At 41.7% G+C, this 25,964-nt stretch overlaps 1 protein-coding gene across 1 annotated transcript in view; it reads right to left on the bottom strand.

Annotated features, from left to right (window-relative positions):
• Window positions 1-25,861, bottom strand: part of ADCY1 (adenylate cyclase 1 (brain)) — a 156,576-nt gene extending 130,715 nt beyond the window's left edge. Inside the window, exon 1 of the mRNA XM_014965252.1 lies at window positions 25,180-25,861. Within this exon, the coding sequence (XP_014820738.1) occupies window positions 25,180-25,851 (672 nt within the window). The 5' untranslated portion in view covers window positions 25,852-25,861. The remainder of the gene's footprint in view (window positions 1-25,179) is intronic.
• Window positions 25,862-25,964: the final 103 nt, after the last annotated feature.

Genomic DNA, 25,964 nt, shown 5'->3' with positions numbered 1-25,964 from the left:
AAGTGGCTGATGCACACCATGCAGGTACACACATCCCTGCCTGTGTGTTGCTGCACAAAGCACAGGGTGTGAGACACAAAACATGTGTGGTTTCACAGAGTTTTGTAAAGCCAACCTGATGTTTTCACTGTGGAGATATTTTATGTATATATATATAAATGTATGAAAGAATCCTGAAACTCCACTGCGAGATGCTGCATGGCATAGGACCAACACCAAAACCAAAAATAGATCAGGGAGAAAGAACTGAGGCTAGCCCTGTAACCCTGGCAAGAGATTTGAAATAGCACAGTAGGAAATCCATAGGAGAGCAAATCCCTTTTATCCCGTACAATTATCCTTTGTGACATAGTTGGTTTTGGCTATCTCTTTCAAGCTGTAAAGGCCTAGATACTTCTCTGCAGAAATTAGAAGTTTGCCTGAGTATAACACGATAATTAATAATTCTGAGTTATCTAAAATGCAAATTAGGCTGCCAGATACGTTCCACTAATGATCCTTTTAAAGTTAAAACCACATTTTCAGAAAAATTATTTCCTCACAAATGTAGGTCAGTGACTGTATTCCACTGATCAGACAGATAACCTACTTAACGGAGTTGAAAGTTAAAATTATTTCCCAATTCATCCATTGCAAAATGATATGTGCACAGATATATATATGTGTGTGCCATTTGTATGCTTTATATATCTACAGATACGTTCCTAATTCCAATTTAGAATTACTGAAAAAGTCATCCCAAATATTATCATAAAATCAAAACATATAAAATGTAAAACATCGATGCAGTAGCCCTTGATTATTTCTAATTGCAAACCCAAGTTTTCATGCTGCGCTGCCATATTGCCCATTCTCACTTCATATAGCCAATGTTTCACAGCTTTGCAAGCAAAAAAGAGATGCTAATGCTTTGATGTAATTCCGTGCAAAACACCCCTTGACATGCTTTATTTGTTTTTCTAATTAAGTGCTTAGCCAACCCACACAGCAATATGGACACATGTAACTCTGTGAGCGTACATCATGCTTCTCCACTCCTGCAAATGACTCCCACCTTCCTGAAACATGCATGCAAGCCTCCTACCTCCCAAATGGAGCTGGTACTAATTATAAGAAAGGACCTAAATGTTTACAACAGGGATTTAGCATTTTCATCAACATGCTTCTTTATTAAGTATTAATAAAAAAATACGTGGAATAAGGGCAATGTTTGCCAAACCAGAACCAAAAGTAATGTGAATTTACAATTTTCATGCAATTCTGCTTTAAACAGTTACTCAAAGATATATCCATTGCAGGATTTACGATGTACTTATCATTAAATAAGGTCCAATCTAGCAACTATCCACTCAGATTAACTGTGACTAGTTAGTTCTGCCCTTGCTTCTAACATTGGAAACTGGAGGATTTCTAGTCAGAGTGAAGAGAGCAGCATTGCAGCATCATCTGCAGTGGACTCTCCTGTTTGAGTTTGTTGCGCTTCGGTGTTGGCCCTTCCAAGAACCTGTTGTGAGTTTGAATAGAATAAAATCCACAGTGCAATAAAAGTTCACAGCACGTTGAAAGTGTGAACTGGTTTGGTAGTCTTTGAAGCTGAGCCACCTCAGCACACAGACAGTATCTGCCCCATTGCTGACCTCCATCTGAGGGCCAGCAACGACCATGGCGAGCAGCCTGGCACCACAGGTCTGATGGTCATGCTCTGCCCTGTTCGCCTTCCTGATACAAGCACCAGTGTGGCCAGTCTACACGGGGAATGCCAGTTCATTTTAATTACTGAACTGAAGGGCCAGCGAGTGGCAACCGTGTGATGATTACGGGGCAAGAGTATCACAAAATGATATCACAAAATCACAAAGATGATCAGAGGGATGGAGCACCTCCCCTATGAAGACAGGCTGACAGACCTGGGGTTGTTCAGCCTGGAGAAGAGAAGGCTCTGCGGAGACCTCATAGCAGCCTTCCAATATCTGAAGGGAGCTACAGGAGAGATGGGGAGGGACTCTTTGTCAGGAACTGTAGTGACAGGACAAGGTGTTAACGGTTTTAAACTGGAAGAGGGGAGATTTAGATTAGATACCAGAAAGAAATTCTTTACTTTGATGGTGGCGAGGCAATGGCCCAGGTTGCCCAGAGAAGCTGTGGCTGCCCCATCCCTGGAAGTGTTTAAGGCCAGGCTGGATGGGGCTTTGAGCAACCTGCTCTAGTGGAGGTGTCCCTGCCCAGGGCAGGGGGGTTGGAACTCAATGGTCTTTAAGGTCCCTTCCAACTCTAACCATCCTTTGATTCTATCAAAATCAGTCATCTCTTACTATTAGATATGCAGAACTATAACTGCATGGAATTTTTGTTGCCCTTGTAGATCACCATGCATGGTTTCCCACAGCCTGACATAATTCAAGGGCCTGAATTAACTTCACAGAGAGATCATCCCACCCTGATGTAGAGAAAAGGGGAACAGAGAGACAAAAAAAAGGGAGTGGGAAGCAATTTCCCAAACCTGCTACCAACAGCATGGGCATCAGTAAAATCTCTAGGAAAAAGCTCTACTGAGAACGTCACTGAACATGCCCCAGGCACTAGGGACAGTGAAGCAAGCATAACATTGCAAGTGAGTAACAGGCCATAAAATAAGAGTTTCTTTGATAATTAAATGTACCATATTCTTGACCACAGTCTCCATGAAAGTAACTGTGTATCCTGGGTTGAGAGACACAGGACTAACTTTTCTCCTAATGCTGGGGAAAACTGCACTTTTAGAAGACTCTAGTGTCTGAATGTGTGAAAATATATACTTTATTGCCCATGAGGCTCTGTGGGATTCAAAGTTAGTGTTTTGAGCCTTGCCAGGCGCAGGGACAAGGAGGAGCAAGGCCTGGGCATTTGACCCTGGCTGGCCCAACAGGATTATTTCATACCATGAATGTCACATTCAACATAAATTAGAAAAGTTTGCTGTGTAGCTCTCTCTCCCTTGATGGTGGTGGGTCCAGAGAACTCCTTGCCCCGGTGCCGGAGCCCTGAGGCCTTCCCTTCCTCCTGAAGCCATTGCGCTGGCAGTGTCCCACACTGGCTGTCCCTGCTGGGAGCGCATGGCTTCCTGCTGAGAGAAGGGGCTGAGTATAATTCTTGTGTATCTTATGTCAGTATCGGGATTAATACTGTTTCTTTAGTGTTATTGTTAATTATTTAGTCTTAGTCTATTAAATCTATTTATATTTCGACCCTTGTGTTTCTCTGTGTTCCTTGACTCCCCTTTCTGGGTGGGGAGGGGTCAACGGGTGATAGAATAACTGTCTAAATAACAATAGATTGTTATGGGTTTTCTCAAACCATAACACTGTGACATGGAAGTCTAGATATGCAGAGACACATCCAGAGAGAAGCTGCACTAACACATACAGAAGGCACAGATAGATTCCCCTTCTGTCAAAGATTAAGATCTCCCTCACCTGTTGTACACAGAGCAAATACCTGAGGAGAGGCTCATTTCATCTCAAGCAAAAAAACCCAGCAGAGAGCTGCAGCCCTCCTCGAATTCAGCTGATTTCTTGGATGTTTTCCTTACACCGCTCTGAATCTGAGCTCAGCTTTCCCTCTCCCCACTGCAATACTTTTACACTCTATTTGGCCTGATATTTTGCTGTATATCTCTGTATTTATGATGGGCAGCTGTGACCATTCATTGAACCACGAAGAGAAACTTTTCCTGAACAGATCATTGCTGGAGATGTACATACACAGCAAACCCTTCAACAGGACTAGAATTGCTCTGCTGGAGCGCTCACTACCAAAAGCATTCCTTCAGCAGAAGTTAAGGGACATGGTGTCAAAGTGACTGGCTACAAAGACAGAAAGGATTATTTCCAGAAGACACAGGAAGCTCTTGAACAGGTGGGATAGTTCCTTACCTCCCCTGAAATCTGCTTCTTTCTAAATGTACGTACATGTACCTTAAGGCAACATGGATGCATAGTGATACAATTACTATGATAATTTGTTATCCTAGTATTTGCTGTTTACTAACAAGCACAATAATAATACATTTATCCTTTCTGTTTTGCACTAACACACCACACAGTTCAACAAAATCCTGATGCTCGAGGATTTTTTAAAATATATTTAATTAAATTTAGTTTTCTGGGCAAATGAACTAAAGAAGTATTGGCAGAAGGAGAGTAGAAGGGTTTTGGGGGTTCATTTGCCTGTCTGATTAAGCCCCCCTTCCCCTTTTATCTCCCTGCATGGCACTTTCAAAGGCGTTACCAGGGGTGGTGCTATAGACTCTGATACTGGAGTGGGAGGCGACTGAGGAACAACCTCTATTTTAAGGTAACCTACATGTCATGTTGTTTTTCCTGTATCATAGCTTAAGAAACCTTCCCTTTTCAGGATTACACAGGCCATAATGCTGCTTTTAAGTGGAGGCAAAGAGAATTCAAAAAAAATATTTTTTATTCTTTTTCTAAAGGGAAAACATCTTCATACCAATTTAAATCATCCAGACCTCAAGTTCCCACAGATTTTTCAGACTTCTTAGCATGAAAATTTAGCATGTGCTTTTCATATGCTCTGTCTTCACTGATTGCTAGTGCTCTGGAAATCCCCCACCCTGGGCTCTCTTGCTTGTGCTTATCAGTGTGATTAAGAACAAAAACCTAAGCTGTGCAGTTACAACCACAGGATGGCCCAGCCACCACCCCTCCTGCTAACACAACACTTATCTGTGTTATTATGTCCAATCATATTTTTCTTTCTTTTCTGTGTATGATCTCGTAATATGAAACCATATTATTTCTGTTACTGAGCACACGGCCACAAGAAAAGTCTTAAAATGCCTCTTTTAAAATATTTTCAGATTGCTAATTCAATGATGGTAAATGTACTGTTTCTCTGTGCAAAAAACCCTAAGTATTTTTTTCAAGCCTCGGAAGTTAAAATGCTTTAATCCATTAAAGACTACAAAGAGCCAGGAAAGCAAATCTTGAGGTCTGTACTTTACTTTTCCTTAGGCTTTTCTAGTCAAAATCCCCACTAAGTCAGACACAGAACACGTTCCTACAGAAGGGCACAGGCTCTAGCACTGTACAGTTCTTTGTTCTATACAGATATTTCAGTGTGCTAGTTTTGTGTTAATAATCATCTGAGCAGTCTGCATGAACAGACTGAAGTCAACATTTGTACCTGAGGGAAGAAAATAGATAAAAAAAATAAATAGGTTTGTTTTTTTTTTCTCCTATCACCTGAGAAAAAAAGAAAGAAAGAGAGAAATATGAGAAGAAAGACGGAATCAAAGTAAGAGGAAATGAAAGAAAGAGGTAAAAAGGGAATGAGAAAAGGAAAAGGAAAAGGAAAAGGAAAAGAAAAAGAAAAGGAAAAGGAAAAGGAAAAGGAAAAAGAAAAAGAAAAAGAAAAAGAAAAAGAAAAAGAAAAAGAAAAAGAAAAAAAAAGCATGAAGGGGGAAAAAAAAAGAAAGAAAAAATGAAAAAGTACAAAAGAAAGAAAGAAATGGGTGGACAGCCAAACAGATAAAAACGTAGGAAATAATGGACTCTCTAAACCTGCGTGAATTTCGCTGGAGACAGATGTCTTAACAAATAAGCACAAGTTCTCATCTCACTTATAATTAGTAAAAAAAATGGAGTAACTCTTTAAAATGTACTAAATTGAGTATACATAATTAAAACAAGCTTCTAATCTAGGTCATTGTTTTGTACAGTACTCAGATATGCATGAATGCATTTGGTGCAGAAATCAGGAAGAGTTATGCAAATATAGCTGAAGACAAGCTGAAGATCTGGTTTCTTTCCCAAAACTACTATGTCTAAAACACCTCTTAAGTTGCACAAGATAACTTAATAATATAACCACAGCATTTACCATGTTCTCTAAATCTCATCAAGACTAATCACACTACAAATACTGAAAATACATTATGCAAAGCACAATTAGAAAGACACTCAATTTTTTGCATCACTGTTTTGGGCTTGACTCTTAATGTATCAACACGTCATTTAAGTCCAGCCAAGTCAATTAATTAGCTGTTCATCGACTACATTGATTAAATCATATAAGAAGGGTAAGGTTTACATACTGTCCGTTGGTCTTGCATTAATACTTAAATAGGACATGCAAAAGACAAGCTTGTAATGCTGTGATCCCATGGAGTAATATATCACAAATAAAAAGCAGAAAAACAAAGAATTTGATTCAGAACCTAAAGGATGAAAATAGTGCTCATAAACAGAATCACTTTTTTTACATGGAAAGTACATGTGATGAAGTCAATAGTAAAGTATACATTTTTTTCATAGCTAAACCCCAAATATATTCTGTCAAACAAAAAAAACCCCACCCTTTCCACACCTGAACAGAAATAAAAGCCTCCCCTGGGATTTAACAGTGATCTTCCAGCAGACAGGAGCAGCAAAGCACCCTGCACCCCTTCTCAGGGGGCCGCGTGGCAGTCCCTGCCTGGGTGGCAGAGGAAAGACACTACTGTAGCACGTGAGGAAATCTGCTAGCTTTTTTATATCCCACTAGTCATATTTACAGCCCAAACCCCACTTACATGTGCAGTTGTACAATATATTTCCATGCCTTACTTTCAAAGAGCCCAGAGCTGAATGAGGACTATAGAGGTACTTTTACACAGGGTGGGGAGGGGGGGGGAATATGGGATTTTAAAGGTGAAATAATCTTCCAGCAGACAGACAAATGCTTCTGCTTGAGAGCACTGTGTTTATGAAACAGCAGGCCCCTCAGTTGCCCTGGAAACTACATTCGTAAAGGGCCACAATTTATATTGTCCCAGAGGCTTTTAACATTTGCATCAAAGCTTCAGAAGATGAGAACTGTCAGTGAGTATTTATTCACAAAAAAAGCAAACTTCACTCTAAGAAGGTTGAGTGATGTATTTTTTTTTTCCCCTGCCTGATGATAAATGACCTTTCAAGCAGCAAACCAGAAAAACGCACGAAGTTGTGCTTGTGTGATGTGTTTATGGAAAGTCAAGAGCAACATACTTAGGATGTTACACGTGCTGGTCAGAGTTACAGGGGGAACTTCTAACCAAATAGAAGGCAAAAAAAAAAAAGATAAAAGGAACACCAACAGTTTAAGTACTGTCAGCACTTTCTGCTTTATCACTGTTCAGTAATGACCCTGATCATCCGGAAACTTCCATCAGATTAGGGCCTATTCTGTAATCATAGAGTAAAGCAGATCTCCTTAGAAAAAACGTAAAATGCAGAAAGCTAAAATTAAGCAGGCTGGAAAGCTTGAGTTTAGTTCAAATACTTAAATGACAAAATTATCTAAATTTCAGGAACAGGGAGAGCTTTGTTTTTTCCAAGAACTCTGGGAAGAGACCTACCCTTCAGCTACTATCAGAGGTTCACAAATTGTTGTAGAAAAAAAAAAAAAAGTTGTAGAAAACAGAGTGCTGAAAGAGTAAATACACTTCTTACTATTTTCTGAACTTAGATACCAAAAGTAGTCTACAGAGGTGTCTTGATGCTCATACTCAAGCTAACCCGCCACTGAAGTCACTTGGTGAATTGCTTATTCCAGGATGAAACAGAATAGTCAAAGAGATACCCTCTGATTTTTCCCATTTTTGCATCAGTTTCTACTCTTGAAAAGCGTAAGGACTGGAAGCTGCAACAAAATTAATTCCTCTTTTGAGGGTCTTGAACAAGCAGGAGTTGAGGGCAAGCTGCAGAAAATTATATTTATGGCCTCTATAATAAAATAATTCAAAAAAGTTATCAAAAAAAAAAAGAGAACTTCCCCTAGTCATAGAGATGCTTAGAGATGAGTTGAGGGAAATATATTTGAGAGGTCTGTGTAAGAACACTAACGAGGAAAGGAGACAGACAGAATGAGAAATCAGGCGTTCTCTGACTCATTTCCTTCGGGAGGGAAAAACTGAATGAGGAAACAGAAAAAATAGAAAACAGGAAGGATACTTCTTTCAAGTTTTTCATAATAAATCTGCTCTATCTTTGTGTAGGTGATTGTATACTTTAGACTAGCATTTGCAGTATTCAAATGTCAGATTCAAATAGCAAAAACCAAGCACAGTGAAAGCTTCAAAAATGAAAGTAGACGAGAGGAGGGAAATGGCAATTTTTCACAATATTTTATAAAACAAAGCCATCCTATTTTTATCTATTCTTTGATCGGTTTGATTGGTTCTATTAAAGTATGCTTCAACCGTGCGCTGTCAAACATGCAGTAACAGGTAAAAGTCCACAATGTGTGTAGCAAGATTTTTCTAACTCACAGTACTTGTGAAGCTGCTCCTGGCAATTATCATCAGTTAGCAATGGGTTACAGGACACATTCCCTCTTTTTTTGTTTGACTAACCACTGACTCCCTCAAGTTTTCTCTCAACCTGTCTTAACATAGATCTCTCTCATGTTGTGGAGCAAAAAGAAGCCAAAATTCGCTGCAGGTAAACCAGTGTACTACCTCGAAAAAGCCTGTTGATATTTCTTTAGAAATGCCAAACATAAATTAAAATAATCTTTATAGAAAGCAGCATTTGAGAACCATGTTTATTTTTCAGATTTCACATTGCTTAGATTTAGTTTCTTACCATTATCCGAATTAACACGCAATATGCTCTGGCATAACTCCATTCATCTTCATCTCAACATTGTATCTGGGATACAGAATAATAGTGAATAACCATTAAAATGTACAAATTATGGCTGGTTTCTTCTAAAATGTGGTGGGAAAATATTCAAAAATATATTTGTAGTTTCACTTTGCTCAAGAGAGATAAAGCAAAGTGAAAGAATTCCAACTATTATTGGAAAGCATATAGAGAGTAGCTATTCTTGGTTGTGTACATTCACGTCATTGCTTTGGGTAAACAAAATCAACCTTTCATCTACATCTTATGCAGTTAATAACAAAGTTGCTGAAGAAAATACCTCGAAAAAAAAAGTTTAAGTGGCTCATAAACACGCTCCATTTAACTGTAACATGAAACTCCTCACTCTTTTATGAACATCCACCCTCAAGTTATGCAGACCAAAGGAAAAGGTTCATCTCAAAGTAACTGAAAAGAAGAAAATGTGACAGTATGGCTTAGCTCAGAGTAGATGGAAATATTTCAAACTTTTGAGCTTTAAGATGCTTAAGATGAAGTCTTTTCTTCATGAAATTCTTGTCTCAGACAAATGCAGCCAGAGTCAGGAGACTCACAATCTATTCTGACTGACCTCTGAGTTTTGGAAAATCATCTTGCTTCTCCATCTCTAGGTTTTTTTATGTTCTTTGCCATGTCTAGCAGAGGACAATGGATTGCCTGTTATTGGTGCACTTGTACAGCAAGCAGTGAGTTGAGAAGCTAATCAAAGTTGACAACTTTAGGCATTACCATAACATCAATGGTAAATAATAAGACAAGCTGAATTTCAGCCTAGAATTTGATATGTAAGTTTTGTGAGCAATCCCTTATTTGCTTTGTATTACTGTGTCCTCAGATGCAATGAGAAAACAGAAATTGAAAAAGAAGCATCTTAAGGAAGCAGTGCTTCCCTGAGACACTACTGCAAAGTGAGACTGGTTTCAGGATGTTAGAGCATTGCATCATTAATTTTCAGCATGCGCTTTTGTGTTTTCCATGAATTTGCTTCAAGACATCTTTATTTGAATGCATGCAACTGCACTATGCAAAGCCTCTTCCTGAAAGACACTGCAAGACAAATTTAAATGTATTGTGAATCTCCTACTGCTCTTGACTGTGACTGGATACAGCATTGTTGAAAGGAACAGATTATTACAGGGTATCATCTTTGCTATCAAAATTAAGGTGTTTTTTGAGCATCTGCTTTGTAACTCAGGTATTCAGAACCAAATATAGCCAGAGTAATAGTAGAAGATAGAAACCCTATTTTGTATGCAGAAAAGATGAAATTCCATGTTCATGTAACATTTCCATGCTAACATGCAAAGCCCATTGTTTTCCCATATCCAAATCCCATATAGTATCTTCTATACTTGGTACCAGACATATCACTACCTGCCCCAGAACTCCCTGGGAGTTCCCTGACTCACTCATTGAGTCCACCATACTAGTCATAAATATAAAACTTTCCATGGACACTGAGGAAATTTTTAACATTTTTGAGCATTTAAAGATGCCTAAAATGGCACCTTGTAGGAATTCAAAATGTTTAAACAAATTTTATTTGCTTCTAGCCATTTTAAAAAGTCACTTGCCTCTTTTAGGCACCATTTAACTAACTAGTCCCTCTATATAAATGGCTAGTGGGGATCCCCGAATTACTTTTAAAGGGTTTTTAAAACATAAGAAAATATGATTGCTAGTCCTGAACAGTAATATATGTTTGCAAATTGCTTATAAAGGTTTGGCACATATGCTGAAAGCTCTTCCAGGATCCTTCAATGAAAAACACTGTTTTAGCAGCTATACTAAATCAACCAAACCTTTAGTTATATCACCTGATTTACCTATTTTTTCAAACAGCTGTATCTAAAGTAATGGACATATACTTAGCTATAAAGTAAAAAGTAAGGCTGCATTTGCAAAACTTGTCATTGGGCTACTGCTATTCCCAGTGAAGTTCACGTAGCAATGAAGACAACGTGGCTGCTATTACAACAGGAGGATGTGAACTGAAAGAACAGTAAAAAAAAATAATTTCTGCCCTCTTTTTTACACTGGTTGCTCATTCCTATTTCCAGCCTTTTCATGCCAGCACAGAAGCCTATGCAGGTGTGAACAGGACGTGCAAACTCATCCATCCAGGGTCACCCATCAGGTGATCCATTCAGGGCAGAGCTTCAACTGTTTGGGTCATAAAAATGGGGGAAATGCAGTATCACATCCACAGGACTACTTCTTTCACTGATAACAGCGACTTAAAATATGGCCTAAGAGTAAAACTAAGCCATTAGTAGCTGCTTTAGGAAACACAGAAAGAAATGCTGACCTTTTCACTATTTGTGCAACCCTAATCACTCATCTACTAGACTCTGGATATCTGATGTTCCTGGAGTCCAGACAAAGTCTGAGCACTAGCACTGGCTTTCAACACTAGAGATTTCTGATTTCTGTTCAGAGGACATTACTTGAGCATCACACATCACCACACCTGCTAATAATGGTTTCCAAGTTTATCATTCAGGACGTAAACAGCAGATATGATGATATGACCAATTATCCCCAGGCTTTGTTACCTCTCCTGTTCTGTGACCTGTGTGTTAGCCCTTTTATGCCTCTTTAAGATCCACACAGAGATGAGATTACAGCTGAGCAGGCTGTATTACCAAATGAACCTGGCTGAGTGAGAAAGACCTAGGAATCCTGGTGGATAATAGGATAACCATGAGCCAGCAGTGTGCCCTTGAAGCCAGGAAAGCCAATGGCATCCTGGGGTGCATCAAGAAGAGTGTGACCAGCAGGTCAAGAGAGGTTATCCTGCCCCTCTACTCTGCCCTGGTGAGGCCCCATCTGGAGTACTGGGTCCAGTTCTGGGCTCCCCAGTTCAAGAAGGACAGGGAACTGCTGGAGAGGGGACAGCAGATGATTACAAAGATGATGAGGGACCTGGAGCATCTCTCTTACGAGGAGAGGCTGAGGGACTTGGGTCTTTTTAGTATGGAGAAAAGAAGACTGAGAGAGGATCTGATCAATGCTTATAAATACGTAAAGGGCAGGTGTCAAGAGGATGGAGCCAGTCTCTTTTCAGTGGTGCCCAGTGACAGGACAAGAGGAAATGGGCACAAACTTGAATATAAGAAGTTCCACCTAAACATGAGGAGGAATGTCTTTACTTTGAGGGTGGCAGAGCCCTGGAATAGGCTGCACAGGGAGGTGATGGAGTCTCCTTCTCTGGGATATTCCAAACCCAGCTGGACAAGTTCCTGTGCAACCTGCTCTAGACGGACTTGCTTTGGCAGGGGGTTGGATTAGATGATCTCCAGAGGTCCCTTCCAACCCCATGTGATTCTGTGATTCTCAGTGACAGAGTTTGTAAGCTCATGTGACTAAGCTTGATTGATAGATTCCCAAAAGCATGCATCAGGTGGGACAGTACGGAGTGTTACCCACCCATACCAACGGCACAGGCACAATGGAACTGGAATGAAAGGAGTAACTCCACAGTGCAGAAAGTGAATACACCAGAACATAGTGCACCAAGGTGTCTCACCAAGGCTCTCCTCTTCAGAATACAAAGACTTGTGTTCTAGTTTGATTGAGTCAGAGGATAAAATGTATTAGCTGAGTTCCTGTTCTGCTTGCACACATTATATAGCTGGCACAAACGTGAGTTAGGGTTTGTACATGGAGCACCCCATGCTGGAGCAGTGTGCTTCAGAGCTTCTTGTCTTTGACATGATGTTTGACTGACACTGACAGTCTTCCGTGTCCATTACTTTAATATGGACTAAATTAATCTGTAAAATAGAAGGTGGAACCAAGCCTCTGGTGTTTATTAATTGTGAAAAGAAAGTCTAGGATCTGTTTACATCTTAGTAATTTTGTCTTGAAAAAAAGTTTCCTCGAGCCTTCCCAACGCTTAGGGAATCATGTGCTGGCCTAGAAATTACTGCCTGAATAGAGACTGGGAGAGGTGTAAGACATGAAGCGTACCTACTGGGCAAGGACTGAGAAAGCTAACTAGATCCTATTTTTCCTATGGTACTCCTTTGTCACATGAAACTTCTCAAAAGAACTTGACCCATAAACTGCTCAGTCTACCGACTGATAATACCAATCAGCATCTACAGTTGTTGATTATTTTACAACTAGGTATATAGTGACATTGTATTATGTACACTGATCCCAAGAAGCTTTCCAACAGGAGGTAGTTTAATCAACTCTGAAAACAACTGTGAGATTTCCAGATGATAGAGAGAGAAGTATTTCTCCTGAGGATAAGTAACCTGACCCCTAATGGTTTTTCCTTCTTCGGCTACTCCAAGACACTCTGCTGTGTGCCAGCTGTTGAACTACTGTACCCATGAGTTTCCAGATGACTTAAGGGTTCCTTAAAGGAAAAAACACACACTCTCAAAATATTCTGCATTCATTGCAGTATGCCACAGGATGAGCTCATGTTGTAGCCACTGTCTACTGACATGTTGCACCACTGTCACTTGCAGACAAGTCAAAGCCCTTGGTTCTCCCTTGGGACTGATTTAGGGTCAATGTGATGTTTACCATCATAAGAATCATGATATTTACATAACATGTTAAAAGTCAAACACAGCAGCAGACTCTGTAATACCCTGGAAGGATGTTTGCCTCACATTCTGTTGTTATACATGTTAATACCATCAATGAGGAGTCCCTGTGAACTTTCATTACAATTCTATTAAGACATACATATTACCTCATAAGCAACCTTAGCAAAACAACACCCACACTTGTCTACAGACAAAAAAAAACTTTAAGTTTGTTGGGCTTACTGAATTACCAACAGCGATGCTATATAAAAAATCCACTTTTGAATTTTAAAAACTGAACTACTGGCATCAGTCTTTCTCACATAATTTCATAGGTTATCAAAAAATCTTTAGATAGTAAAGAAACTTGAACTTTGGCAACCTAAATTTGAACTCTGACTCTAAAGAAGAGAAGATTTTACTCTCATACAGCTCCACTCTTGAACGCCTCAGCTGCAATAAGGAAATTCTATATATATATATATTTCATTTCCAAGGTTTGTGCAACTGAATAAAAACACCTACATTTAGAACTGTGCACAGTAAGGTTACTGTAACTCAGCAGTGCATTATATATGAGCTTTAGGCTTTCTTTTTTTTTAACTACAACTTTAGAAAAAGGTTTTCAACTGTCTTGTAAAAAGTAGTTATAAGTCTTTGATTTTTCTTTTTTTCAGTCCTTTCTTTTTTTCTTTTTTTTTTAGTGGAATGGCAGCAATTATGATACACATGGGAAAAGAAACCAAGATAGCACCTGATATCTCCCTGTAAAGAAAATTTCTTTGAGAATGTTATATAATTCATTATATATGTGTCAAATCCTTACCTTCACAGAGGACCGGTGACTATAAGTAAACTTCAAAAGACAACTTCAGGGACAAGTAAGACATTTTGTAAGAAATAAAATTTCTCCCTAGTTTAGGCATTATATTTTTTGCCCAACAGAAGGACAGTAGCCAAGCTTAGTTCTTCAGTATATCATCATTCTGGAGAAATGGGACTTTTGCCAACAATACCATTGAGATTTGGGACAAAGGTTCATGACTGTAGGCTCACTAACCGACAAGACTGATGAAGTCCTGGGATTCAGTGTTGTGTACCCTTAGGGAAATTAGAAAAGATCAACCTCGTTTCTGAAGTCATCCCCACTCCAGGAGAATGTTCCCTCTTTTGTACCTGGTTGATGCTCTCTTTTGGGGGAAGTTCAATAGAGGTCACTGCACCAAGAACCGCAGTGGTCAGCAAAAACCTGACAGGGACTGTCATCAGTAAGTTCTCAGATGACACCAAGTTAAGTGGGCATGTTGATCTGTATGAGGATAGGGAGGCTCTACAGAGAGACTTGGATAGATTGGATCAATGGACCAATGTTAATGGTATGAGGTTCAACAAGGCCAAGTGCCAGGTCCTGCACTTGGCCTTAACAACAACCCCATGCATACGTTCAGACTTGGGGAAGTGTGGCTGGAGCTGCCTGGCAGAAAAGGACCTGGGGGTTCTAATTGACAAGCGGCTGAATATGAGCCGGCCGTGTGCCCAGGTGGGCAAGAAAGCCAATGGCATCCTGGCTTGGATTAGAAATAGTGTGACCAGCAGAAGTAGGGAGGTGACTGTCCCCCTGTACTCAGCACTGGTGAGGCCACACCTCGAGTATTATGTCCACTTTTGGGCACCTCAATACAAGAGAGATATCGAGGTGCTGGAGCAAGTGCAGAGGAGGGCAACGAAGCTGGTGAGGGGGCTGGAAAACAAATCGTATGAGGAGCGGCTGAGGGAGTTGGGGCTGTTTAGTGTGAGGAAGAGGAGGCTGAGGGGAGACCTCATCACTCTCTACAACTACTTGAAAGGACATTATAGAGAGGTTGGTGCTGGTCTCTTCTCACAGGTCATTAGCTATAGAACGAGAGGGAACAGCTTCAAGCTCCAACAGGGTAGGTTTAGACTAGACATTAGGAAACAATTCTTCACAGAAAGAGTGGTCAGACACTGGAATAGGCTGCCCAGGGAGGTGGTTGAGTCACCAACCCTGGATATCTTTAAGAGTCATTTAGATGTGGTGTTGGGGGATATGATGTAGGGGAGAACTTTGTAGAGTGGGGTTGATGGTTGGACTCAATGATCCCAAGGGTCTTTTCCAACCTGAACAATTCTATGATTCTATGAATTTCACAAGTTCTGCTCAAGCACAATATTCTTTTTCAGGCTGTTGATACTTCATATTAAGGATTTATTTTATGCACATCTCTTTTACAATTGTGTTTATTAGTATTATTTCATTTCCTAATTTTGTGTGGGTGAATAATTACTTTCATCTTCTAAGAGAGAATCATAAGCAGATTTATAGAAATTGAAAAATATTTCTCTGCTATTGTAGTGTATGAATGAGCAACCTATACAAAAAGAAAAACTGTTGGGTTACCTATAAGCACCCCTTAATTTTATGTGCTAACCACTGTAAAGAATAGTTAATTATGTTTACTTCTATAAAGTTGTGTAGGAAGATGCACAACCCCTTGTTACTGAACCCAATAACAAACACCTCACTCCAGAACAAACATCTGAAAGGTGGTGTTATGCTGGAATATTGTTCTATAACGTTTTTCATATTAGCCACACTTAGATGATTTTTTGCAACATGTATCTCTGGATGACAAAGGACATCTGTTATTCTTGAACCACAAATAAAGAATTAACTATATTTCTTACAGATTTGTCACACTTTATCGCCTACCTTGGAGCAACAGTAGATCCACATTTCTGGGTTTTTTCACTATTTCAAATCCTGCTGGAGAAAACAGCCTTTCTGTATATATAATGTGCTTGGTGAATTTATTTCTTCAGGAGATCACGTGGAAAGTTCATACAGAACAAATATTCCTGTATTATATGCATTATACGTTTATGTGAATTAAAATTCATTTTATATTAACATCCATTGAAGGGCAGTGCTTTGCCCAGATTACACTCAAGTAAATGAAAGGTAATGCTATTGTCTTTGGTTATTCCAAATACAGAACAAACAGGTGGACAGACTAGTAACTATCTTGTTTCCTAAAATTCCTCCAGGTACATATCTTAAAAATTTGAAGCAAAGACTATTTCTTCCATGAAGTTTCCCAAAGAAAAGAAGTAAGAAAGGAAATCATGTGCTTCAGAAATTTTTAAACAAAACATCTGGGTTACATTATACGCTTTGGTGGTCTCTCAGACCCATCCATCATAGCAAGCCAAAGACAGCTCAGACCCAAAGCTTGAACCAACCTCTTCCACTTGCACTATTTCCTCCCCTTCCCAACAGCAAGGGTCTTGTAGGAGTTAATACTGCCAGACTTCTTCCTGTCAGTAATGTTCAGGAGTTGTAAACCATGAACATTTTAAGTCAGAGATGAAATTTTCTTAGACCATATTATGAATTAATCAGAACATGAAACCTGCATGAAACCATGCCATCCCTTTGCCACACTCACAAAAGATTTTCTAACAATTATTCCATATTGGCACAACAAAGAGCTTACAAGAAACAAGGAACAATGTTGTTCTGGCTCATCTCGCTCTTTCCATATGTGCCATCCACATTTAATTATGTTTTGTACTACTTTATTCCTGTAGGAAAGGCAGGAGTATATGGGCTTTTGAATCTAAGAAAGTATAAGACAATAACTAACTATGAGAGACATAAAACATTTTTTTTACGCTAGCTGATGTTTTCTGAAATGGCAACAGCAGAATTCAGCATGTAAGAATGCAATGCATCTAAAGTGTCAGAATGAGAAAAAGCTAGAAAGAAAACTTCTGCTGTATTTAGTAAGGACATCTTATATAGACATGCAGACATTCAGGGCTGTGTTTAAAGCAGAAGAAAGTGAAACCTGCACTATCTAGATGTTGTATTACACTGGTTCTGTGTAGCACACCATGCACTATAAGAATAACCGGGTCAAAAAAAAAAATTTTTTTCATATGAGTTTAGCACTGAATATATCCAAAATTACATGTTCAGGAAGGAAGGAAGGAAGGAAGGAAGGAAGGAAGGAAGGCAGGCAGGCAGGCCCTCAATAATTTATCTCATAGAAGCCTCAAAGATCTTGAAACACAAATTGGGAGCCCCTGAGCTCAGAGCTGCACAAACACATATGAAACCTCCTTTTCCACACAGTAAGTATGTAAATTAAACATGGTCCCTAATTGCTGACATTAAAATCAGTACGTTGCAACTAACCAGGGTCTAGACAATAAAATTTTATGATTTTATAAATGAAGCCACCATTTGGCCCACTTCATTAGCATTAAAACAAAAGCAATAATAAGACACATGGAGATAGTCTAAACCACATATATATTAACAAGGACTGCAATCATGTAGGCCTGTAATACTGTGCCTATAATACTGTACCTGTAAAACTGTATTGCCAATGCTATTACTGTATTGCCAATGCTATACAGAAAGCCATAAGTTTTGTTCCAATTTTGCAAGACCTCTGCAAAGCGTATCAGACTTGCTCTGGACTAAAAGCTTATTTTCTCAGGCTACACCTTTTTTGACCTCCTTGGACTTTCATGGAATCAGGGAACTGTCAGAGTTGGAAGGGACCTCTAGAGACCATCCAGTCCAACTCCCCTGCTAAAGCAGCGTTCTCCAGAGCACATCGCTCAGGAGCATCCAGGTGGGGCTTGAAGATCTCCAGAGAAGGGGACTCCACACCCTCCCTGGGCAGCCTCTGCCAGGGCTCTGCCACCCTCACCCCAAACAAGTTCTTCCTCACATTGGAGTGGAACTTCCCATGGTCCAGCTTGTGCCCGTTACCCCTCGTTCTGTCATTGGGAACCACTGAGAAGAGTCCGGCTCCATCCTCCTTCAACCCACCCTTTAGAGCCTTGTCAGCATTCAGAAGGTCTCCCCTCAGCCTTCTCTTCTCCAGGCTCAAGAGCCCCAGCTCTCTCAGCCTTTCCTCATCAGGGAGATGCTCCAATCCCTCCATCATCTCTGTTACCCTACGCTGGACTCTCTCCAGCAGTTCCCTGTCTCTCTTGAACTGGGGAGCCCAGAACTGGAGGCAGGATTCCAGTTGTGGCCTCCCCAGTGCAGAGCAGAGGGGGAGAATGACCTCCCTCCACCTCCTGGCCACACTCTTCCCTACGCAGCCCAGGACTCCATTGGCCTCTTGGCCACAAGGACACATTGCTAGCTCATGGAGAGTTTACTGTCCACCAGGACCCCCAGATCCTCCTCCTCAGAACTGCTTTCCAGCAGGTCCACCCCTAGCCTATATTGGTGCCTGGGGTTTTTCCTCTCCAGGTGCAGAACCCTACACTTGCCCTTGTTGAACCTCATGAGGTTCTTCTCTGCCCAGCTCTCCAGCCTGTCCAGGTCACAATGGATGGCAGCACAGCCCTCTGGAGTGTCAGCCAGCCCTCCCAGTTTGGTATCATCAGCGAACTTGCTGAGGATACACTCTGTCCCCTCGTCCAGGTCATTGATGAATATGTTGGACAAGACTGGACTGAGTATTGATGCCGGGGGACACCAATGGTTACAGGGCTCCAAGTTGACCCTGCTCCATTAATCAGAACCCTCTGGGTTCTGTCACACAGCCAGCTCTCAGTCCACCTCACTGCCCCCTTGTCTAGCCCACGCTTCCTCAGTTTCCTAATGTTATGGGAGACAGTGTCAAAAGCCTTTTTTTTATCTGCTTTAGACATAACAGCATTTTTTTACAATTGACCAGATGTCTGTAGCTAATTTGTGTTACTTTTAATTATTTTTGTATGCTAGCGCAACAGTTTTAGGACCAGCCTATGGAAACATAGCATAGGCCTTGAGAAGTGGGGACATGAAAGATGGTGTAGAAGAGTATAGGTATGGAATTGCAAAAGATGGGGCATAGGCTTGGTAGTGAAGACAACACCCATAAGCTATAAAAAAGACTCATCAGTGGTCAGTTAAAAATTTGTGGACATAAAGATGGACAAAACTAGGTTTAATAGCAACAAAGAGAACAAAGAACAGGTATCTAACATACATAAAAGAAAATATATGCAGTAAACTTGGATGCAACATAGAGCTGTAGATCAACAAAGAAAGAGAAATGCACATTAGTAAGCTTATAAAAATGTCCCCAGGTGGACTCTCGAGCAAGAAATCATTAACATGAACATCCCCTTCCTTCCAGTGACTGACTCCAGACGCTGCCAGTACAGGTAACGCCACCAGCAGAATGAAGCCACCAGCCTTAAGACTGGGAAAAGCAGGGGAAAGGTGAGCAAAACATCAAGGAAAAAGAGTAGAAACTAAATGAGTGTATAACAATGTTAGCTGCTTTATTATTAGTACAACATTTTCTGCATAGAACCCTTCTTTTTCTTTGGTAACAATGGGATCCAGCCTATTAATGGTTCTTTGATTAGCCAGTTAAGATCTCAATTACATTTAAAAAATAAATTCCTAGCTTTATATAAGATTTATTTCCTCTTTCACTGTAAACAAGATTTTGAGCATAACAAGATTAAGATGCGTTAAGAGATGTTAGACAAGGCAGTCAGAGCTAACCATTAGCAAATTCAATGTACATTTGCATAGGAAGTTTTTTCCCAAATGGAAAGTACAGAATGGGAGTTCTGTACAGAGGTGAAGTCAAGGAGAAAACCTGTCCTTTTGGCATGCATTTGTTCACTTGATTAGCTAACAGGCATCTGGTCCATCACGGTGGTATTGGAGACCCGTGGTGTTATTGCAATATGAACAGTAATACATGAGCCACAGGTGCCATATCATTGCAAACTGATTGCAAAAGACAAATCACGGCAAAGAACTGCTACCAAAAAACCCAAATTCTTATAAATTTGTGAATAGGGTGACATTCATGGGAGGGAAGCTGCATTATCACTAGGCTGTTAAGGAGAAAAACAACTAAACTTATCGGATAAATTATTTGGTATTTACTATTTCTCCAAGTCTGTATGATTTCCCAGTCTCCCAAAAGCTTGTTGTTTCTCAAGCGTGCAGAAACATCAGCATGCTGTTATTGCTTGGAAACCCGTTAAAAGTAGCAGTGCCAGCAGTTTGCAGTCTCAAGAAGCCAAGAGTGTATCAATCTCCATATGGAAAAAGACACTGAGCTCTACAATCCATAGAAAATCCTATACTTCAACCTCTGGGTTAAAGGAGTGTGGCCAGTATCTGTCAATCCCCGTGCCACAATTGAAGATTAAAATCCCACTTTAGCTAGGATAAAAAAAAAAGTTTTACCAATCTTTTAATATGGAGTACATGTCAACCTAAAGTTAAGACTTACACACAGGTATTGACAATCTCTAAGAACAGTGTTCTCAATCTTTGGAGAAGAGGAAAACAGTGAATTCAAACAGATTATTAGTGCATAGATATGCTTGCAATACTAGAGATATTTCTGATACTAATATTTAAAAAGCACCACAGAGAATGAATTAGTACAGTCCCTCAGCAGTACTTTATATGCATGAAGGAGAAAACTTGAGCTTTGCACTGAATAATGATGACAATGGAGCTGAGCTGTCTTTGATTTGCAACCCCTTTTTATTAGGCTGCCAGGGCTGTGTGAGAGACAAAGGGGTGGAGATTAACAGTTCTGTCAGTGATGTGTTCATTAATTACATTTTAAACACTAGCAAAATAAGATAAACTTTAGCACTATAACGATAATTCCTTGTAATAGTCCAGACTATCACACTAACCTGTGAAGAGTTAAGATAAAATAAAATTGTAATAATTAAATAAATAACTTAAAATAACTGTTACCAGTTTGTCCATGTTACACTTTTTCATAGCTTACCCATTCCCCACTAAAATTTTGATACTTGTTAATCAATAAGAGGGCTAATCATACAAATAAATAACTACATGCACAAAACCAGTTTTAAATACAGCCAAAAAATACTACATTTATTTCACCCCACTGCTGAAAAGAAAATATATTTTTTTTCACTAATTTACGATAGCACCTTTCTTTCTTCTGTTCTGTTACTAATGTTGGAACTTTGGTTTTCACAAAACATTTGCTCTTTCACAAAGATTTCTGTGATGTGTGAGGGCACTTCATTAGTGCATGATTTGCTTTTGAATTCTCTGGAAATAAGCATACATAAAAAAAAAACACCAAACAAGGGGACAAAAATATTTAGAGGGACAAAAAAGGTTATTTAACAGTAAGCCATGGAACTGTGCACATGCTACCAAGTAATTTTTGTGAGCAGCCTTTGCCTTTCTCACCCCATCTGGCCCTTAATGTCTCTAACACCCACTCACTGCATCACAACAGAAACGAGACTAAGCTCCTTGCAGCAGGGTTCTGTATTTCTGCAAGTGCTCTGAAACACCTAAGGTGTATCTGGAAGCTGTAGGTGGGGAGGGGGAATAATAATAATAATAATAATAAAAAAAGACTAGAGTCCAGGCTGTTAAAACGCCATTTGTAGGTGCAGACGCCTGTGTATACCTTGTCACATTATGTGGCATAAGCATTTTCTTCCATGGCTCTAAAGTAAGTGAGAGTCCAACTAACATGACCAATATACTATTGGCTATCTACACTATTTCCATCCCTAACACAGTGTCTAGTAAGACATGCAAAACCAACTGTAAAGTCAACATGACTTTTGCCATGAACTTATTCCAAATGGCTCAAGGTTGTCCACAAATACTTTGCATATTTTTAATATTTCACTTACTTAAATGTACATATATTATCTATGACTACATATCTCTTAAGAAATGCGCAGGACAGATTAGCAGATTGGAATGTTTCATTGGATGAGAAATCAGATACCGAGTAAAAAGATGAAGCTCAAGAGGCTCTCTTTGCCTCCCTGCACTTGTGTTCCTCCTCTCCTCCTGCTTTTACGCATACCTCTGTCTCAACTATGACATGCCATGACATGACATCTAATGCCGAAGACAGCTAGAAGAAAGGAGCCTGTAATCTCCACAGACTACACACAGACAACACTGTGCTGTTAGAAAACTACCACTTGCAAATGAAATGTGCTTTACTGTGTAGATCTCATAACAAACTTCTCCCATAATGAGCTGATCTATTGATTTTAATATGGTGAAGTGTTTGTACATTTATATGAGTGCAAATTATAATCACGCCATGGGACGCACCCAGGGTCTGATTCAGCACTACTGAAGTCAGTGGGGCTTTTGGCATTCAAAGCTTTGTATATAGTGATTCCTCAGTGTGAAATGGAAGACTTGCATCCAAAAGCCCAATTCAGAACAAACCCCTCAACTTGGCTATGCCTTTTTTGACTTTGTCTATGACTTTTTTTAATTGGTTGAACTTGAAATAACATGAGTTCTTGGTCTTGCTGACAACTTAACTTCCCTGTTTAACTTCAATGGAAGTTGCTAGATCTGCGCTTTATTAAACCTCGGCTAAACAAAAATAAAACTGGTTCCCTGCCTGAATCACCCAAAAATCAAAGGCTTCTTTAACAGAACACTGGCCTCAGTGGTTGGTGCAGGTGCTTCTACATTTCTATACACATCAGATTTCTATTTAAAGATTTAAATTCACACATTTGCTTGGGGCTACGGAGCAAGGGGTTGGGAGAAAGAACACAGCCATTCATGCTATTGCAGCTCTGCAAAAAGTCGTCCAGCTTCCTTGGCAGGCTGGCTGCATGCTGTTTCTACAAGCACTAGCACTGGGACGATCATGATAAAAGCCGTGGGCTGGGAAGCAGATCCAGACAGCAAGCCAGCATCCATTCTAGCCTTTACAAAAAAGGCTGCGCTGCTCTCAGGCCAGGAAATAAAATTCAGATGATGCCGCTTTTACATAGCTTTAAATTTCCAACCATTGTGAAATTGTTCTTTGGAAAAGCAAAAAAAACAACTTCTCTGTGTGTCCCACACAGAAGAGATAGACTTCAAATTAGAAGACATCTTGCTTGCAAATATGTGACAAACCAATGTGCACTTCTGTGTGACACAGGTTCACAGATCAGCTATTTTGTTTGACTCAGAGCTGGTTTTTGCCTCCTGTTATCTGCAAAGCGTACTGCTCTGGGGACTGCATACAAATTACTGAAATTACTTTGGTAGGGGGGAAAAGAGTGATGAAGAAGAAACATGCGTGTGCTACACCAGCTGTTAGTCAACTATTTCTAAGTAATTTTAAGCCAGCTTCTCGCCTGTTCAATAACTGGGTTAAACTAGTGTGAAGAAAGTAAATTAGCAGATTTCCTCTCTTTGAAATGTTCCACATTTAAGCCCTTGGTTAGATAATTTAGTGAGCACACTTTATTGTCAGCTTCTTTATGTTGTTCATCTAGAACAGCAGGTGCCACGCTGAGCTGCAATTTGGCATCAAGGAAAATCTGCCTGTGTGTCAGGGCAGCCAGGATAGCCTGGACTCCCATAAGGATTATTTGGTACTCCAGTATAAATCACTATCTTCAGTCCTACTCAAAGAGAAACATTCTAGTGGTTTTAGCATCCTTTTGGATGCTTTTAAGGAAGGCTTCTCTCAGTGCTCCTGCATTTCATCAGCTTTCCCTCTCACGGAAACTCTAAATCATACATTTAAAAATAGACCAGCAGATTATCTGGGTAAATCATAAAGCTCAGCTTATCTCTCTCTTCCCCTTCAAAATATACAATTTATTTTGTCCACCAGCTCAGCAGCATGAAGCCATGAATAATCCTGTTTGTTTCAGTAACCCCACTCTTTGGATGATTCATGTGTATCGCCATTACGTGCATGTGTGTCACACCGGGGTGTGTGCATCTGTGTGAGCATGTAAGGAGGAATAAGGAATTCACAGTTCTGGGCACAAAGATGTACAGTTCTGTCTATGGCAGCGTTTATGCCCACGCCAACCGCGTCTATCCTAGCATCGCAACCCAGCCTGACACAGCCATGGAGAATAATACCAGGATTCAGCAGAAGTAACGCATGAAGTACTTAAATTACGCATCAAATTGTTGTTTAACAGCAACCTAGACCGCAGAAACCGTGTGCTCCCCCTGTGGGCAGACATAATCACTGCAATACGAGAAAGGGCACAAACATTTTTCAATTTCCCTTTCCCAGTGGTTCAGAGGCACCACAGAACGGAGTCCCACGCAGCAAACCCCGGCTCCCAGCCCCAGCGTCTCCCACCCGCGCATCTCCCGCTCCTCCTCCCCCGGGCAGCGCAGCCCATCGGGCCGCGGCAGCCGGAGAAAGCCCTGCAGGGCTATAAATAGCTACTCGGGTGGGGGGGGGGGAGAGTGCAGCAGCACGTTTCCAAAGATGCTTGCTGCAGGGGGAGGTTTTGCTGACTTAATTCAGAGGGAAAAGGGAACCGCTGGGAAGCTCACTCACACAGCAGGTAGTGTCTGTGGAGGTGAGGGGGGGGGGCAGCAGCCGCCCCGGGGAAACTGAAGGGTGAATGCCTCCATCGCTGCCGGAACAGCGAGGGGGTTTCCTCCCCTCTGAGTGTCCCACCTATTTCAGATCGTTGCTGCAGAGGCGCCCTGAGATGGGCTACGGGCACGAAGGCTCCAGGGCTGAGCCAGACGGGCAGGAGACGGATCAGCTCCAGGGCAGCGGTGTCAGCACACGCAGCTCAGTGTCTATGCCGAGTTTGTACTCGGCGCTGTCATTTAATACACCCCGGGTTCGCACTGACCGTGCCTGAGGTGCCCCTCCACCCGCCCCAGCGCTGGCTCCCCGACCCTCCCCCCGGGTTTTCCCTTCGAGAGACAAAGCCGAGGGGCCCGGGAGCCGCCCTGTCCCCCCCCGCCTCCCGAAAACTTTCCGGAACTACAGACGCCGTCTGAAGCATCGGCGCGTCCTCGCCCTTCCTCGCCGGGGACGCACCGGGCACCCCCCCCAGCCCTCCGCCCGGAGCCCGGGGGGTCGGCATGCGGTCCCCGCCGCTCTCCCCCCGCCATCCCCCGCCCGCCGGCTGCGCTGCGGTGCCCGGGCCCGGCCCTCGCTCACCGTCCTCCAAAGCCGCTGCCGCTTGGAAGTGACGGAGGTGGCGGTGACGATGAGGTGGGACACGGACACCACCAGCCCGAAGACGATGGCCAGCAGGGTCCGGACGGGAAGCAGCGAGTAGGAGACGAAGGTGACCAGCATGAGCTGCCACATGCCCTGCTCGGGAGCGCTGGGGGGCTCCATGCCGTAGGCGCCGAGCGAGAAGGGGCAGCAAAGGAACGAGAAGGTGAAGCTGAAAAGCAGGGTGAGCTTGACGATCTGCTGCAGCTGGGTGACCTGCAGGTACTTGACATTGGTGACGATGAAGAGGGAGAGGAAGATGATGCAGTGCACCGGGTGCGAGCCTTTGGAGATGGTCAGGCTGGGGCCGGATAGCAGCTCCACGAGGGCCAGGCTGGCGGTGAGCACAATGAGGACGACCAGCGCCTTGAGGGTGGACGTCTGCTCCAGCTTCAGGTTGTAGCTCTGGAAGAGAGCCTCCAGCTCCTTGCAGTCAAACTCGTCCTCGCAGGCGATGGCGTCCAGCAGCAGCAAGGAAGGGGGGTCCCCGAGCCCGGCTCCCGCTCCCGCCGCCGCCGCGGCAGCCGGAGGGGAGCAGCAGCAGTGGCAGCACTTCTTCCTCTTGGTCTTGACTTTCTGAAACGGTATTTCCTCCATGTCAGTGCCATTCATAAACCCCGGGAGAGAAATGCTCCTCCTGGCGTCCCTCGCTGCCGCTCCTCCTTCTCGCCGCTCATAAGAGGGAGAGGGGCTGCGAGCAGGAGCCGCGGCCGCAACCCCGCCGG

The sequence above is a fragment of the Calidris pugnax genome, unplaced genomic scaffold, assembly GCF_001431845.1.
Source record: "Calidris pugnax isolate Ruff unplaced genomic scaffold, ASM143184v1 scaffold41, whole genome shotgun sequence".
NCBI lineage: Eukaryota > Metazoa > Chordata > Aves > Charadriiformes > Scolopacidae > Calidris > Calidris pugnax.
Note: the sequence above shows the minus strand (reverse complement) of the source record. Positions and strands in the feature narration are given on the sequence as shown.